General features: G+C 31.7%; 1 protein-coding gene across 1 annotated transcript in view; it reads left to right on the plus strand.

Moving 5' to 3' along the window:
• Window positions 1-8,708, plus strand: part of LOC128175142 (chitin synthase chs-2-like) — a 35,912-nt gene extending 27,204 nt beyond the window's left edge. The window contains exons 17-20 of the mRNA XM_052840565.1: window positions 2,132-2,325; window positions 5,604-5,650; window positions 6,773-6,826; window positions 7,665-8,708. Of these exons, the coding sequence (XP_052696525.1) occupies window positions 2,132-2,325; window positions 5,604-5,650; window positions 6,773-6,826; window positions 7,665-8,485 (1,116 nt within the window). The 3' untranslated portion in view covers window positions 8,486-8,708. The remainder of the gene's footprint in view (window positions 1-2,131; window positions 2,326-5,603; window positions 5,651-6,772; window positions 6,827-7,664) is intronic.
• The last annotated feature ends 7,306 nt before the right edge of the window (window positions 8,709-16,014 follow it).

Here is a 16,014-nt window from a genome sequence, read left to right on the forward strand (position 1 = left end):
TGAATTAATTTTGGTTTAATGTGGTCTTTGTACTGAAAATTAGAGAAATAAATCGATTAGTGACTTTTCTAATACAATCTTGTGTATAGCCATACATATTTGAAAGACATGAATAAAAGTGTTAGATGCGTGGCCTAGTGGTAACGCGGAGGTCTTTTTGAATTTGTGGTCGCTGGATCGATTCCACCAATTAGTAACTTTTTTTTCAATTAAATGAAGCCCGATAAAGATACATGTAGTTTAAATTCTAGATTTTATCTTGTTTATTTCAGCCTGATTATGAGTATGATCACACACGATATAAAAAGATATCTTCAATAACACTATAAATGTATTCTTTATGCAATTGTTCATTTAGATTCATTATATTTTGCTGGAATTATCAAAGCTTACACTACCAAGTGACATAATACACAGGTTCTAAAAATTAATTTCTCAATTTAGGTTTCCCGAATTTATGGCAAATCGGTTGTTAGAGACACAATTACAAAAGCTGTATCTGTGTTTCGAACATCATATTGCGACAGGTACTTGAAGCTATAATTAGTAACAGGTACTTTCCGTCCAGAAACAGGTGTAAGCGAAACGACGGGCAGAGACGCTATAGCTCTTTTTGTCTTACATAACTGTCCGCATTAAAACTGGACATTTCCACATCCAACATCCAATTCTACCTTGTGTTTGTGCAAGAAGAAAAAATTAAAGATTGGAATTTGAAAAATGCTTAGATATTATCAAAAATCGCTTACATGGTACAACAAACAAACGTTATTTTATAATGCAAATGCAACTTTAATTATAGTCTGTCCTATGATATTTATGCAGCACATTTTGCCGAGTATTGATAAAAATACACATACATGTGAAAGAAGTGCAATTGACTTCGATGAAAGGAATAAATTCCAAGATATCCTCATTGAAACGTTATCATTTTTCACTCATAAAAGTTCACAGGAACCAAAACACATTTCTTACGGAGATTTATAATGGAGAATGTTTAAATCTTTTCTCTATTCGGAAGTCACTTGGAATACCTCGCGCAATTTTTCAACATTATCATCTGGGTCTGCTTCAATACAAAATCCCCGTAGACATTACATTTTTAAGCCGTGCATTAAAACATGATCAGCTAGCGGGGGCGTTTCAACGGAGAAATCTTGCAAGTTTTTCAAACTTTTGAAAGAACATCGCTTGAATCCTGAGGTATTAATATATATATTGAGTTATTAAGCAAAATGAGAATCCAGGATATCTTGAGACAGAGTATAGTTTGGAATTGTCTACAATGGTCACAAGTTATATTGACATGCATGTAATTTATGTCAATATGAGTTATGACTAGATCGATGATATGCGCATTATATCATTACATTAATTGAAATGAACCTTCCACATACATAAGATATAAGGTACTAGAACAACATGTTTGGATCATGAAAACATCGTTTGAAACTAGAACATTTTAGAATTGCCAACTGATAAAACTAAATTGTGGTTTACAACTTATTGTTTCTTAACAATAAATGCTTATCTACATAAAATCTTTGCATGTCAACAAAAGAATTTACATTGTAATTGTAAAGATAAAAAAAATGACAATAACAAAGTGTCAACCATCTCAAAAATCCATAAAACGAGATACAAATTAAAAGCAGAGCAACACTGGCCTCTAAAAAGATAAAGGTAGGATCGGGTGCCTAGAAGGCGTATAATTGATAGTTAATATTTTAAGATAATTAATTTGCGAATCATCATAGTAACCATTAATGATATCAATGAAGACACATATATGTTGCATTTTATAATTATAATCTCACATACATGTACTTTAAAACAACACTTAATTGCGTAGAAGTATGAAAATGATTCATTTTTATAGGTATTCTGTAAATGGAATTTCTGGAATAAAAAAATGAAATTATGAGTTCTTATATATTAAATAATTCTTAGTACTAGTATCAAATATCAATAAAAATATCTTAATAACGAAAAGGAAAATGAAGTTCCTGCTAATAAAATATCTGATTGGAATGACGTAGTCAAATGTATATCATTCAGAAGTATCAATAGATACGCATATTAATGTGACAGTTACATGTATAAGAATGAATTAGTTTGTTATTCTTTTTAGGAATTTATCAATATAATCCACGGAGCGTTATACTTCCTGGCTGTTCCAACAACATCAATGCTGATGTTAATATACGCTCTTGGCAACCTTCATGTTACATCATGGGGAACCAGAGAATCAAGTAAAACCAGTAAAAGAAAAAATCAAGCAGTAGACGACTCATTGGATTTTTGCTCGTGTTTTGGGCTATGGAGGTGTGTAATATCTTATTTCAGATAATTTGCTATTGCTTAATGCCAGGCTTTCATTGTTTTATAGCATACTAATTGAACAGTTCAATAGAATTCTTGAACGGTACGGCACATTTCTTTTATGGTACGGAAAGGTTCTTATTGAAGGTATAGTAGACCAGTTTAGTTAATTAGAAACCATTTAGTCAAAATGTTTGGACACATAAATATTAGGCTTACTTTATTAGCATGGACTCTACTTAAAGTATAAACAAAAACTTAAATCCCATTTGTCATGCTTATTATGATCATTTATCACAGATAAAGTTCAATATACAATTGCATGGAAAATGTATGCAGCGTTTACAATTATATGACAGCCAAAATTGTATAAGACAGCTTTAAAAACCGCCGGGATCCTTGGAGCCTAAAAATAAAAAATTACTTTTGCATTCTATGTGAAAGGATTAATTGTCTATTACAATTGAATTGGCTTATAGGACCGGTATTGGTTTCTTTCTTTACAAATAGCATATCGATTTCCGTTCCAGTTCTTGATTTTAGACCATACAAAGTAAACTCGAGGATTTTAGTTCTCTTAATTTATAGTGATTGAAAAAAGTTTAAAGTCGTTTTCCGAGCAGTATGAGTAATGGACACTTTTTTTTTTTTACTTTAATATCTTTAAATTTTCTTTTCAGTATACTTTCTATAATACGATAGATGTACTTTATATGCGTTTATTTGCAACTAAGGACAGATTTGAAACTAGCAAAAGTCTAGCGTGAAAAATGAAAATGAAAAAAGATCCGTACCAGCAAGAAGAACACATTTATTCGCTTTAATCAGTAGCAATGTTTTTACAGGATTTTTTGGTAGCAATGTTTTTACAAGATTTTTTGGTATTTGAACTTATTCAATTCACAAAAATTGACAAGAAAGTTCTTATTTTAATGTCTCACGTTTGTACGGATGCTTTACGCTATGTGGTCCTTAATGTTGGAGAAGAACGCAAAATTTGCAATTTTTTTTCAAAACATGCATAATATTTTTTGAAGTAAATGTAAACATGGCGGTAAAGAAGTTGCTAATCCTGTTAGTGAATATACGTCTTTTTACAACTAATTTCTTTGGAGTTGATACATTTAAATTCAAAAAATGTAATTGGCGTAAAAAATGAAAAAGCTTGTTGTCAATTGTCTAACTGACCTATCCACATTTATTTTCTAATCGATAAAGCTTTCTACTGCATTTTTGTCATAAAATGTTACCAATGCGCACGTATTTTGCGAACTGCATTTACTTTGTAGTACTTCTCCCACAATTGTACTATTTCCTTTAGATCAATGTTCTTTCTTGAAAAGCAAATGCAAAATCTTTGCTGAGTAGGATTTCTTTTACATTGCACCTGTTTTGAGTAACACAGAGTGAATGATTCTGGTCCTCGAACAAAGCGTGCCTACACTCAGGTATAGTTACGGTTGAGCGTTTTCAGTTCAGTACATACTTTGTCATAAATATCTTCAATTGGAAGAGCAAACGTACATTAAAGGAAATACATCGAAGAAAAATACAAATTACACAATCTTGTATAAAAGATAAAAATTAAAAGGTGTTTATAAAAACCGATAATTAAAAAAAAGTCTGCCCACCGATGCCATTGCACCAGACTGAGTACTCTAAAACTTTTGAGTTATGAAAATTGCTAATTTTCTTCTTGAAAATCTTCCACCACAAAATATAGTCCCTTACTCTGTAAATATATAATTCTCTTTCTTTTTGTTTAATGTCGTTTATTTGGCATTGTAAAATATAAATATAAAACAAGAGGCCACTAGGCCTTAACGGTCACCTGAATAGCATATAACCCATACACAAACTTGTCGAGGAGTCTCATATATGCATTAATTGGGTTTCATTTTGGAGTAGAAAAATTATAAATTTGTAATGACGATCACCTCCCTGCCTGCAATCTTTCAAAAAGAACTATGAAACCTATAATTTTGGCGAAAAACTTAAAACATCTGGTCTACAAAATCATGAATTCAGTTTTCCTTTCAGGTGTGTGGGAGTAAAGAAGATAATTTTTAAATATACATCTATTTTGGCCCTGCCCTAGAGTCAAAACCCATACTCCAGGGGACATGAAATTTAAAATTTTAGTAGAGAACTTCCTGGTAAACATAATTATGAAGTCAGTTTTTCATACAGATATGTGATAATAGATAAGAAGATTTTAAAACATTATATGCATTAACACTATATTGCACCCCCTACATGTATGTCCTGAACCCATGACCCAGGGACCATGAATTTTACAAAAAATAATTTTTATTTTTGAGTTTCCTCAGGTGACCTAACAATAGAATCATTATATGATTCAAAATGTTTAGATAAGTGATATAAAATAGTTACTCAAAAAGAGAGGAACAAGCCTCTTTAAAAACAATTTTCAGGAAGAATTGAAATAATATAAAGCATTAACTATTTTTCTTTTTTGAATTTTGATATACTAGTATTCGTTTCATGTACATATAAAGAATATTGCTACGGTCATAAAAACTTCATTTATATTCGCCACATTGTTTTTAACATATCCAATGATTTCAAATTGAAGATCAGCTGAGGAGACATTTTGTAGTTATAAAGTAAAATACCTTGGATATGGGGAACCATTTGTCTATTCGTGTGTGTAGATCTATGATTTTATTTCACGTTTTGGATAATCGTTAACCTTTTGCCTTCAAGAAAGTCTACAAAACGATTAAAAAGATGATGAAAGCGAATCAAAGTTTTCAAAAAAAATTTTCGATACAAATTCTACTAATAACTTTTATAATAAAAAAGCAACTAGCACAGTGTTGTCATTTGCATGTATCAATTAAATTAAAGAAATCTCGTCAAATTATTGTTGAATTTTAGTCAACCAATTCAATCAATCTCTATTATGCCAGAAGTAACATATATTTTATGATCGTTTTATTATATACGATCATACGATACAAATTGCGATTTTAAAACTCGATGACGAAAATGTACTATCTCGGATAACGCGAATCTGTTGTTTTGAATTGTATAACTGCGTCTTTGTAGAAATACCAGTAGCTGTTTAAAGGTCTTCTTCCCCCAAAAGTGCCATTATATCAAGTTTAAAAGACAACGTCTTTTATTGCGACACCTTCACGTTTTATTTTAATTTTTGACAATTCATAACGTCCAAAGATAATATAATTTTTTTTAGATATATTCGAATATTTAAGTGACCTTTTTAAAGTTTATGATTTATATTTGACTACTTGTAGATGCATTTGGATGCCTCCCAAAAGTAAAGGGAAAACAAACAGCAAAGGTTGTACATTGTATATAATAACTTAAAGGTTATTTCTGTTATCAATTTTTGTATCTTTCGACATGTTGATTGATATCTGATCAAAACAAATTGGACAAAGCAAAGGCCATATGACTGAAAGGACATTTAATTTAATAAGTCGGAGGTTGTTACATGTATGTGTAATGACTGAGAAAACAACACACCGATGCCCTGTCTGATCAGCTTTAGATAAATCTTTAATGAATGATATTAATATCATTGTTTAATTATTATCACTTTTGTACCTTTTTTCTCTGTATTTATAGTAAATTCCATTTTCTCGCAATTTTTTATGAATTAAATCATATTTTTTCGCTTTAGTAAACATTAAAAACATACATGTATATACAATCATGAAAAGTGATTATTCCAAACAGAAGACCTGAAGATGTCAAACTAAGGGAACATTCATTACAGTTACTGTGCTGATATCTTTTTATTTGACACGTTGATCTAATTTGTATTTAAGGGTAGAAATATTATTCCACTCCTTTTAAAATAGACAATGTCATGAACAGTGTACACGCTATTATCTGGATATGGCGGCAAATAATTTTTACAAACACATGTAAACGTAATGAAATATGTATAAATGATATTGTTTTAAGATAAGAGGTTTAAAAAAAAGAAAGCTAAATAAAGTCAATGCAGAGTAAATAAGTAAATAATGCTATTATTAATTAGACGTTGTCTATTTGATGACGTCATAATAACGACGTCAATGTTTGTTAGTCAATGTTTGTTATTTCTGTTACGCTTTAAAATCCTCTGAAGAGCCGATCATGTGAAAGCGCTCTGGATTTATGGAGCATTGTGTTATCGTCTAATGAAAACTTATATATATATATATATATATATATATATATATATATATATATATATATATATATATATATATATATATATATATATATATACAATTTTCTTAAAGTTGTCATCTAGACACGTTTATTTCGCTTGCAATGCGAATTCCCCGAAATCTTTTTATTTTTACCTGTATACTCAAATCTAAGCTGCTAGAAGAAAGTTTCAAAAGAGATATTTCAAAGACAAAATTGGGAAATTACTAATTTAAAAAAATAGTTGATTCTTCTTTAACAGAAACAAAAAAAGTGAAAAGTGCTACAACAAAGGATTCAGACAAGCCCTCTAAAGGTAAGGATTCAAGTAATTCATTTGCATTTAAAGAAATAATCATAGTAGTTAATAGTCTAATTTGCGTGCACGCAAAAAAAGGTAAAAGAAAAGAAAACATCGAGCTATTAATAGTGAAACATCATCCCCCCATTTAAAATAGAGTTTTCCTTTTTAAAATATTCTATATAAAGCATGATGGTTGATTTACTGTATTTCAACTGATAGAGTTTAAGAACTCTTCACATTACTTTCTCAGCTTAGAAAATACATGTTTTACATTGATAACTTTTATGCTAATACAAACAATTTAAAGTCAGAAAATGTTTATAGGTGAAAATCAAATAAACTGAGTAAAATGTTAATCGCGAAAATGTAATTGCAGTCGTAAAGATATGTACAATATCAAATATAAATGAATTTTAATTATGAATGGAAATAAATTATGAAATTGTAGTTTCTAAGATATAAAGAACTTGAATTTTTACTTACGGTTCTTTCAAAGAAAACTCTAACCAGATAAGGTTTAGAACTACCTTAATTCAAATGTTTGTATATGACCTAAACCTGTGCTTAGGTTACAGGTTTAAAAGTTAGAATATTATTGTCAAATAACGCTTATAAGTGCACTTAACCTATATTACTGGTGCTTTTTTTCACTCAACATTTCATCACTTCTTGGGAGACGGTTGCTACTTATACTATTCACAATTTTTCAATATACTTTTGAAAAATCTACTTCGATAAAATATCTGGATAGAAATTTTAAACTATCAACTCTTTGTCATTTTTTCGTAATCTGTAAATATTGTACAAGCTAACACATGCAGTAAATGCCTTTCTAAACATTTCTTTAAAGAAATGGACTCCGAGGTAGATACGCAATTAACACAGACAGAAGAGCAAATCTTACAGGGTGCTGTTGAAGTCAATGAGAGAGAAAAGCAATTTTGGAAGGATATAATCAAATCATATTTGAGCCCAGATGTAAAAGAAGTGAACGACCTGAAGGAAGATTTGAAAAGTTTTCGAAATGGAGTGTATGCAGGTTTTATCATGATTAACTTAATTTATATAACTATTGTCTTTGTTGTCACGCAGGCAAATGAACTAAACGACAATGTCTTCACTAGACGCCTCCCTTGTCCAAACAAAACAGGAACATTTGATGTTGATCCTATATCTGTTGTATTCAGCATAACCTTTGGATTGGTTCTCGGTTTCCAGTTTATAGGCATGCTTATTCACAGATTTTCAACTTTCACACATATTGTTGCTGTTTCAAAAATTATAAGAAAATCCTTTAAAAATCTATGCAAAAATGACACAGGTGATGCTAAACGATCAGAAAATGTCAATGATACAACCTTTAAGCATGGTACTGCAGCTTCGAATATATATCAAGGAATTAATAGTAACATTCCGGAGAATCTAAAAGCCAAGGCACCAACTGAATGGAATACAGAATCTGAAAGAGTACCAGCTTCGTCTAGGGAGTCATTGGCAACACTTAACAACAACGAAAATGCTACCGAAGAAAAAGAACCCATCTCTCATGGGGGCTCATATCTAGGCAACACCGATTACATAAGAACTTTATTATCCCACAGTCAAACAACGGAAAAGAAGAAGAAGAAGAAGAAAAAAAAGAAATCCAATAAAGTTGAACCCCAAGAATAGATTCAGTATTTTGTTACATTGTTAAAGTTGTGAAATTTATAATATGTGACATTGTGATATTAGAGAAATAATAAGGGTTGTGAACTCCAGTTATCTATAGCTTTGAAAAAATGTTTGTTGTATGTTTGTTTGGCCGTATAAACATAAAATTTGTCAACTTTACTTGTTGATGTTAATATCATAACAATAAATAAGAAGACTATTATCTATCTATCTATCTATCTATCTATCTATCTATCTATCTATCTATCTGTCTGTCTGTCTGTCCGTCTGTATATCTATCTATCTATCTATCTATCTATCTATCTATCTATCTATCTATCTATCTATCTATCTATCTATCTATCTATCTATCTATCTATCTATCTATCATCTATCTATCTATCTATCATTTGAGTAAAATGATCCTACTTACATTAAAGACGTCGGCATAATAATAAAAACATCAAAAAATATTCAAAATAAGTGAAAGGACGTGAAGCAAGTAGATCAAACTGTGAAGTTGTTACGATACCTTGGAAATTCTACGGTAGTGATTTTAAAACAGGCTTAAAACGCAACCATACGCATCTATAATCAATTATAAATTCATTTGTAAGGAATATTTCTGCATGCGATTGGATTACAGATACATATTTGAAAATGCAAAAGGAAGTTTCTGTTATCAATGATCATTACAACTTGCCATTTAATTTTCCAGGTATTTAAAATTGTGTCTCCGGAATAATTTTCAATTTTGTCCGGATTTGTGTATTTCTTTCGTATATAGAAACATTGTACAAACGTTTTGCGTTAGCATCAGAATGTGTTTCCGAGCACGTTCCAATGTTTCATGTCTCTTTAATAGCAAGATTTATCATAGTGGGGTCTGTCCCTGCACAGCGTAAGTGTTAATCACGATATTTTCTTGATTATAAGTTTATAAATATGGTTTATTTACTAGTCCAAATATATAACACCACGCAACTATTTAAATATTAAGAGAAAATGAAGAGGAATGAACTTATCGTGTTCAATTCATTCATTTTTTCTATCTTTTAACGTTACTACTGAGTATTCAAAATATATTGATACATTTCATATATATGGATCTTTGATACATCTGTAAACTTTTTTACTTCTGTATTTTCCCACTTTTTTGTGTAGCAAATGTTCATTGTGAAATTGTGTTATGATATTGAGTGCATACTGTTTACATTTTGATAAGTTACCACGTTAAAGTTAAGAAAGATATATGGTATACGTATGTGGTATATCCTGTTCAAATTGCTCAATTTAAAGCTAATTTCTGTCTAAATTTAGAAAGTATGGTCACAAATAACTGTCACAATCCTGTATGATTATTTTTTAAATATTGTTATTTGAGATTTAATTGTAATAGTGTGTTTTGTTATTTTCAGTTTTCTTATTATTTTGGCACGACCCTAATAAAGTAAATCATCTTTATTTTGCTGTCTTTGGGTTATACTAGCAGTATAAGTAATCTCTGCATAGATGGTCTAGCTGGTCCACTGAAAATGGAAGCAAAGAAGAAAGAAAACACTTTCTCTTTTTTGATTTTATGCGAACATGATAAATTGTGAAAAAAAAAATGAAACGAGACTCATTACATTCCATGTAAAAAGAAAGTGTTTCCCTTCTTCCAATTTTCTAAACAAATATAAGTCTCAAAATCTTAACAATTAACGGAAGTGTCATATAAAGAAACTTTTTGCTTTTTTTAATGCAGAGACAATATTTGCAAATGTTGAAAACCTATAGATATCTGAAAAATCATTAGAAAAACAAAAGCAAAGCGGAGCATCCCCTCGAGAAATGAAAGATTGTGCTGCGGGGAAATACATTGTTAAGGAACAGAGGCGGATCCAGCAATTTGGAAAGGGGGGGGGGTCCATTTTATGAAAATCAATATGTGCAAAATTCATCATTTGTCAATTTACAAGGATTTTTTGAACGTTTTCCGTGCGTATACAACTGTATTCAATATACATTTATCTCATCACTATCTATTTTACATCTATTTCAACATCAGAGTGCATTGCATTATTGAGCGTTTTGCTGTTTTGGTTTAGGTAAGGAAGATTTGCATAATATTTAGCCTCAAGAAACCCAAGTCTCCAGTAATGAGAAAGTGCTTCCATGGTTGAAAATATTAAGAAACAAAAATTTACTCAGACTCATTGAGACAAACAATTATAAAAATGGATATTTTGGTAATTTTTTTACAATGGTAAAAGCAATTGTCGTCCCAGGGAACTTGATGTGACCTATCTAATGGGTGCGCTTCATCATCCGGCACTAGTACCTGTAGATGCGATCATATTTAGAAAAGTTTTGAAAAGTTGGCCATTTATTTTCATAATGGTTTACATATAAACCCTTTTACACGGTATTTTTGTCACAAAATTTCCGATTCTTGGAAACAAAACAAAAAAGGCTTTCTTTTGTGTTTCATGTGGGTATGAAGGTAGCCTAGCATTCCATAAAAATAGCATAAACCGCAAAAGCGGGTCATGAAATTTTCTTTGTATTTTTAAGTAAAAAAAATGCAAATGTCCCAGAGAAAGGGGGTTCCGGGGGTCAGAACCCCCCCCCCCTCCCCTGGATCCGCCAATGAGGAATATACATGTAGTTGAAGAAACAAAATATCTTTCTTCTCATAACCACTTTGAATTAAAATATTTCGTTTGTTTTTATATACCCATAACCGCTCTGGGGTGTATTAAGGGAAAGGGGGGGGTGTTACAGTTGAGTGGTTGTCAAATTCCTCCCATTGCTAGCTAAATCACACCACAAATGTTTTAAACTTTAGTATTATTTAGTGACATACATTATGCATTTAGACAATCAGTGTATGCACATATAAATTTGATATTGAATATTAAATGTAGCCAAGGTCTTGCGATTTAGTCTGCTTATGAGGAATTTTGAATTTACATAATACGTAATTTTCACTCCATATTAAAGAGAGAGTAACGTATCTGCAGCGTTTAAAAAAGTTTACTTAGACTAGACCATTGTAATAAGAAGGCTTAAGACAAAAAGCAAAATTTGCCTTTCTGCTAATCTTTGCTCTAAGTTTCGAAACTTTTTGCAGACATTGCTGAAAATTGTCGGTAATAAAAATAGAAAACCACACTAGCCTTCCCATAACCCTCGTGTAGCTGCACATCTGCTGCACGTTTACAAGATTACAGTTAACATTATATCATGTTACAAATGAGGCTTGCTGCAAGACTGTAGAAAAGTTGGATCATAAAAAAGGAAAATTTCTGCTTCAAGCAACTTTATAGCAAACTTGCTTCAAATAGTGTCGCTAATTCGTAATATACTTTACTGCTAACTTACTGCAAACATCGCTGCTATCGTGTGGTTAACACTTTATTCATTGTTTGTGGAACATTTCTGTATTTGGCAGCAAGTTGATAGGAAAGTTTTCTGTGACCTACATTGTATAAATAATCTACATGTATTACACATGTTTGATAGTATGATAAAAAAGATGTATGCGATTTACAGCTAGGCAAGAATTATCGCTAAAAACCTTTCCATCATGTTGCTATGCATCGCAAAGGGTTATTTTAAGAAATAAACAGCAATTAAATAAAATTCACTTGGATATGAACCTGGATGGTCACGTGATCAAATCCTGTGAAGCCCGAAACGCTTCTCAGATTTAATCACGTACCAACCAAGTTCATATCCCGGTAAACGTTTTAACATTGCTGTTTATTACTTATAGCGAAGCGAGCTCTAAGAACCACTGTTCGCGGGAAAAAGAACGAGCTTAACCTACAGTTCATCAAACAAAATTTTTTGTCTACGTCCCATAATGCTCTCTAATGTTGTCACCCGTGGTGCTATGACAAAAATGGCCGACTTTTAACTCGTAATTTACGGTGTCTTAAAGTTTGAAGACACGTTTTGAGTACAGCATATGCTTTGGCGAGACTCAAAAGATTTGTTACATGCTTCCATACCTTCGTATTGAGTCGAGAAACGTAAACAAAGACGAACAAAGTCATGGATGACGTCACAGTGCTCTCGCGCTATATTTCCCGCGTTAAATTTAGAGGTGGATCAAACATCTGTAATGAGTGTACTAGCTATTTTAGTATAGACTGCGATACCTGCCTCATTGATTTGTTTTTATTTTTTTTATATAGAGATTATATAAATATATACTAGCAAGAACCATACTTTACTGTCATATCGATCCATTTTTAAGCTAATTGTGCATGCATGTACAGTAGACAGATAAGTAAATGAGTAGAAAGGAAATAAACAATAGGACATTTTGAACTAAATAAAAAGGAATCAAATGAAAAAACAGTGAAAAAATTTATGTAGATATTGCTTATTGTCAAACCATTAAATTTGAAAGTGAGAAATTACAAAACCTACAAACAGGGACCGCTCTCTCTCTCTCTCTCTCTCTCTCTCTCTCTCTCTCTCTCTCTCTCTCTCTCTCTCTCTCTCTCTCTCTCTCTCTCTCTCTCGGGGTAGGGGGTTGCGCTGTATGTAACATAACCATTAAAATTAGTAACTTTGGCATACAGGTTTATTGTACAGCAGTACTCTCTCAAACATTCTTTGACATTCGTTGTTACCTAAATAACACTAGGTTGACAATGATGCAAGGTATGTGTAATTCTTGCTGCGCTCGCCAGAACGGTAGAACCGTAAAACATATTATTAACGTTTGAGAATGGCAAATTGTTCAAAATCATTAATGTTACGGTGTTTTAACGTTTACAAGATAACAATTGTCAAGCGATAGGCGCGTGCGATTATCAATGTGACGTCACGGAAACGCTCACACAGAATTGAACGTTTTCGCTATTCTATAAGTTCATATAAGGAAACATATTTGCAAATGTTAATATTGGGAATTTAGAAGGTTTTTCAAGTGGCCTAATAAAAATGTCTTTAAGCAATGTGCATATTTCAACGAGAAATTCCTCTGTTCGAACACGTTTTCAGTGGAGCTCGCTGCACTTGCTATTCTAACATGACATTCTGATTTAAATATTAATAATGTGACAAGTAATAGCTTTCCAAAATTATTCAATGGAAGCATGCATGGATCGATGAGGCTTTCTTTTAAAAAATGAACTCTAATTTTCGCTGCGCATGCTGATCATAAATTCATAAACGGAACGGATCTAGTGCATGTTCATCACTTGGAATTTAATAGTTTCATTTTATTTTAGGAATGCACACGGATGAATCATTCAAGTAATTGTATGTAAGCCTGCAAGCGGAAGATAAAACAATCAAATTTTAAATTGTTTTGTTATATTCAGAAATATTAAGGAAATAGAAAAAGATATTCAAGCACGTATTATCTCCATTAAAAAAATCTTGACAAGCAATTAAAAAACAGGGGAAAATTCTCAAAACCATGAAGAAAAATCCGTGGTGAGGGGGCGGGGGTTGGCGGTGGTGGGTAGTTTTTGTTGTAACTTCAATTCAATTCAATTAAATAGCTTATTTTCGGTGGCATACACACGTATTAAGTGGAGGGTAGAGGGAACCTATGACATTTCCATTTTTAAAGCGCTAAGCATAGCTCAGCGCTTTATTGTCGTTAGACTTCTATTTCCGGTGCAAGGAATAACTGCCCTCTATGAGCAGAAATATACATCATTTAAACTGGTAAGAGGTATAGGGAACCAGTTATCTGGGTGACGGAAATGGCCGAGTAGATATGATTGGTCTTGCGGGGCTTACGTACATCAGCACGGGATGCTACGCAGTGATGAAAAAATATAGTGCGTATTCAGAAGCTAAAATAAAGAAAAATAAAATCGATTCTTTGCAAGAAAATGTCAAAATCTGTGATAAATTACTGTTCAAAAGGTATAATTTGTGATTTTAACATATCTTTTTTCAGGCAAGTATCCATATACAAGTCGTGTTCAGCTTTAATTCACATCATCTTCAGAAAGTAACACATATTTAAAGAAATCTGGCCTTCGATACTTTAAATTGATATTCATTAAACATAAACCAAAATTTCAATAAGGCTCATTTCCGCCTACGCTTGCACACAGTAAATTTTCTTAGAACCAAGCTAGGTTAGCGCTTTTCAGTACTTTCAGTACTTTGATTTAATAAGTCAAGTTAAGAAAAGTGTCTGCTGCGAAAAAAAGTGGGAGTGGTTGCCCACCCTCCCCTGATGCTGCGTGCCTGTGATGTGTATACACGGTGTGCTCTGGAATAGTCTTTTAATCCCTATTCGAACTAGTCAACTAATCGGCGAGCAAAAATTATGAATGAGACACATTATGTTGCGAGGCCCTGCTTTACCATTCACGCAGCAACTGAAATTTCCGATGGTTTGAAGAACTCATCCACTGGCATAGATTCATTTGGAGGGGATCAATTGATTTTTTGTCATTTGTTTTGAAACAACTACATATATCATACTTTGGATCGATATACACACTTGAGTTGTAACTGTTTAAAGAACATTTAGTACGACAAGTGAGTTACACCCTTCTCAAGATGAATGAACTCTATGGAACGCCAAATTAACATATATTCAAATAGTTGTACCTATCTTCAAATAATTGTACCTATCTTCAATTAATTGTACCTATCTTCAAATCATTTGAAGATAGGTACAATTGAATTAAAGATAGGTACAATTGAATTAAAGATAGGTACAATTGAATTGAAGATAGGTGTAAATAATTATACCTATCTCTAAATAATTATACCTAGGTACAAATGAATTATACCCAGGTACAAATGAATTATACCTATCTTCAATTCAATTAAAGATAGGTTCAATTGAATTATACCTATCTCTAATTCATTTAAAGATAGGTAAAATTCATTTAAAGATAGGTACAATTGATTTGAAGATAGGTTCAATTCAGACATATCTACAAAGGATTTGAAGATAGGTACAATTCAATTATAACTAGGTTCAATTCGTTTTGTGTATTGTTGAAAATAATGAACGCTCCCTTGAAGACATTTCAACATGGAGGGAAACGAGGGAAGCACCAACAACCCTTTGATGGGGTATCAAGTGCCTATAGAAATTTTTGAAAATAAAGATAAAAAATATTAAAATCATGCATTCTGACTGTATTTTGGTCTAAACGTTCTACATAAAACAATTAATTTAAGAAATGAAGATAATAATTTTTCTATTGATCAACGTATCGCATTGATGAAAAGGTTTTCCGGTCAATTTTTTCTTTGATACGTCGATCAACAGAAAAATTAGTATCTTCATTTCTTATCATTTAATAAAACATTTTCAAATCAAAAACTTTGAAGTGTCATTGATCAAAAATGTAAATAATGTAAATGAAGCGTCGCGTATGAATACAAAACAACAGCAACACTATTCAAAATGGATGCGCCTTCATCTGATGCAGTACTATACAGGGAGTATTCATTATTGCCAATATTTTAGTAATTGAAGATAGGTTCAATTCAATTGTACCTATCTTTAATTCAATTGTACCTATCTTCAATTCATTGCATTTGTACCTATCTTCAAATCAATT

Source organism: Crassostrea angulata, chromosome 3 (assembly GCF_025612915.1).
Source record: "Crassostrea angulata isolate pt1a10 chromosome 3, ASM2561291v2, whole genome shotgun sequence".
Classification (NCBI taxonomy): Eukaryota; Metazoa; Mollusca; class Bivalvia; order Ostreida; family Ostreidae; genus Magallana; species Magallana angulata.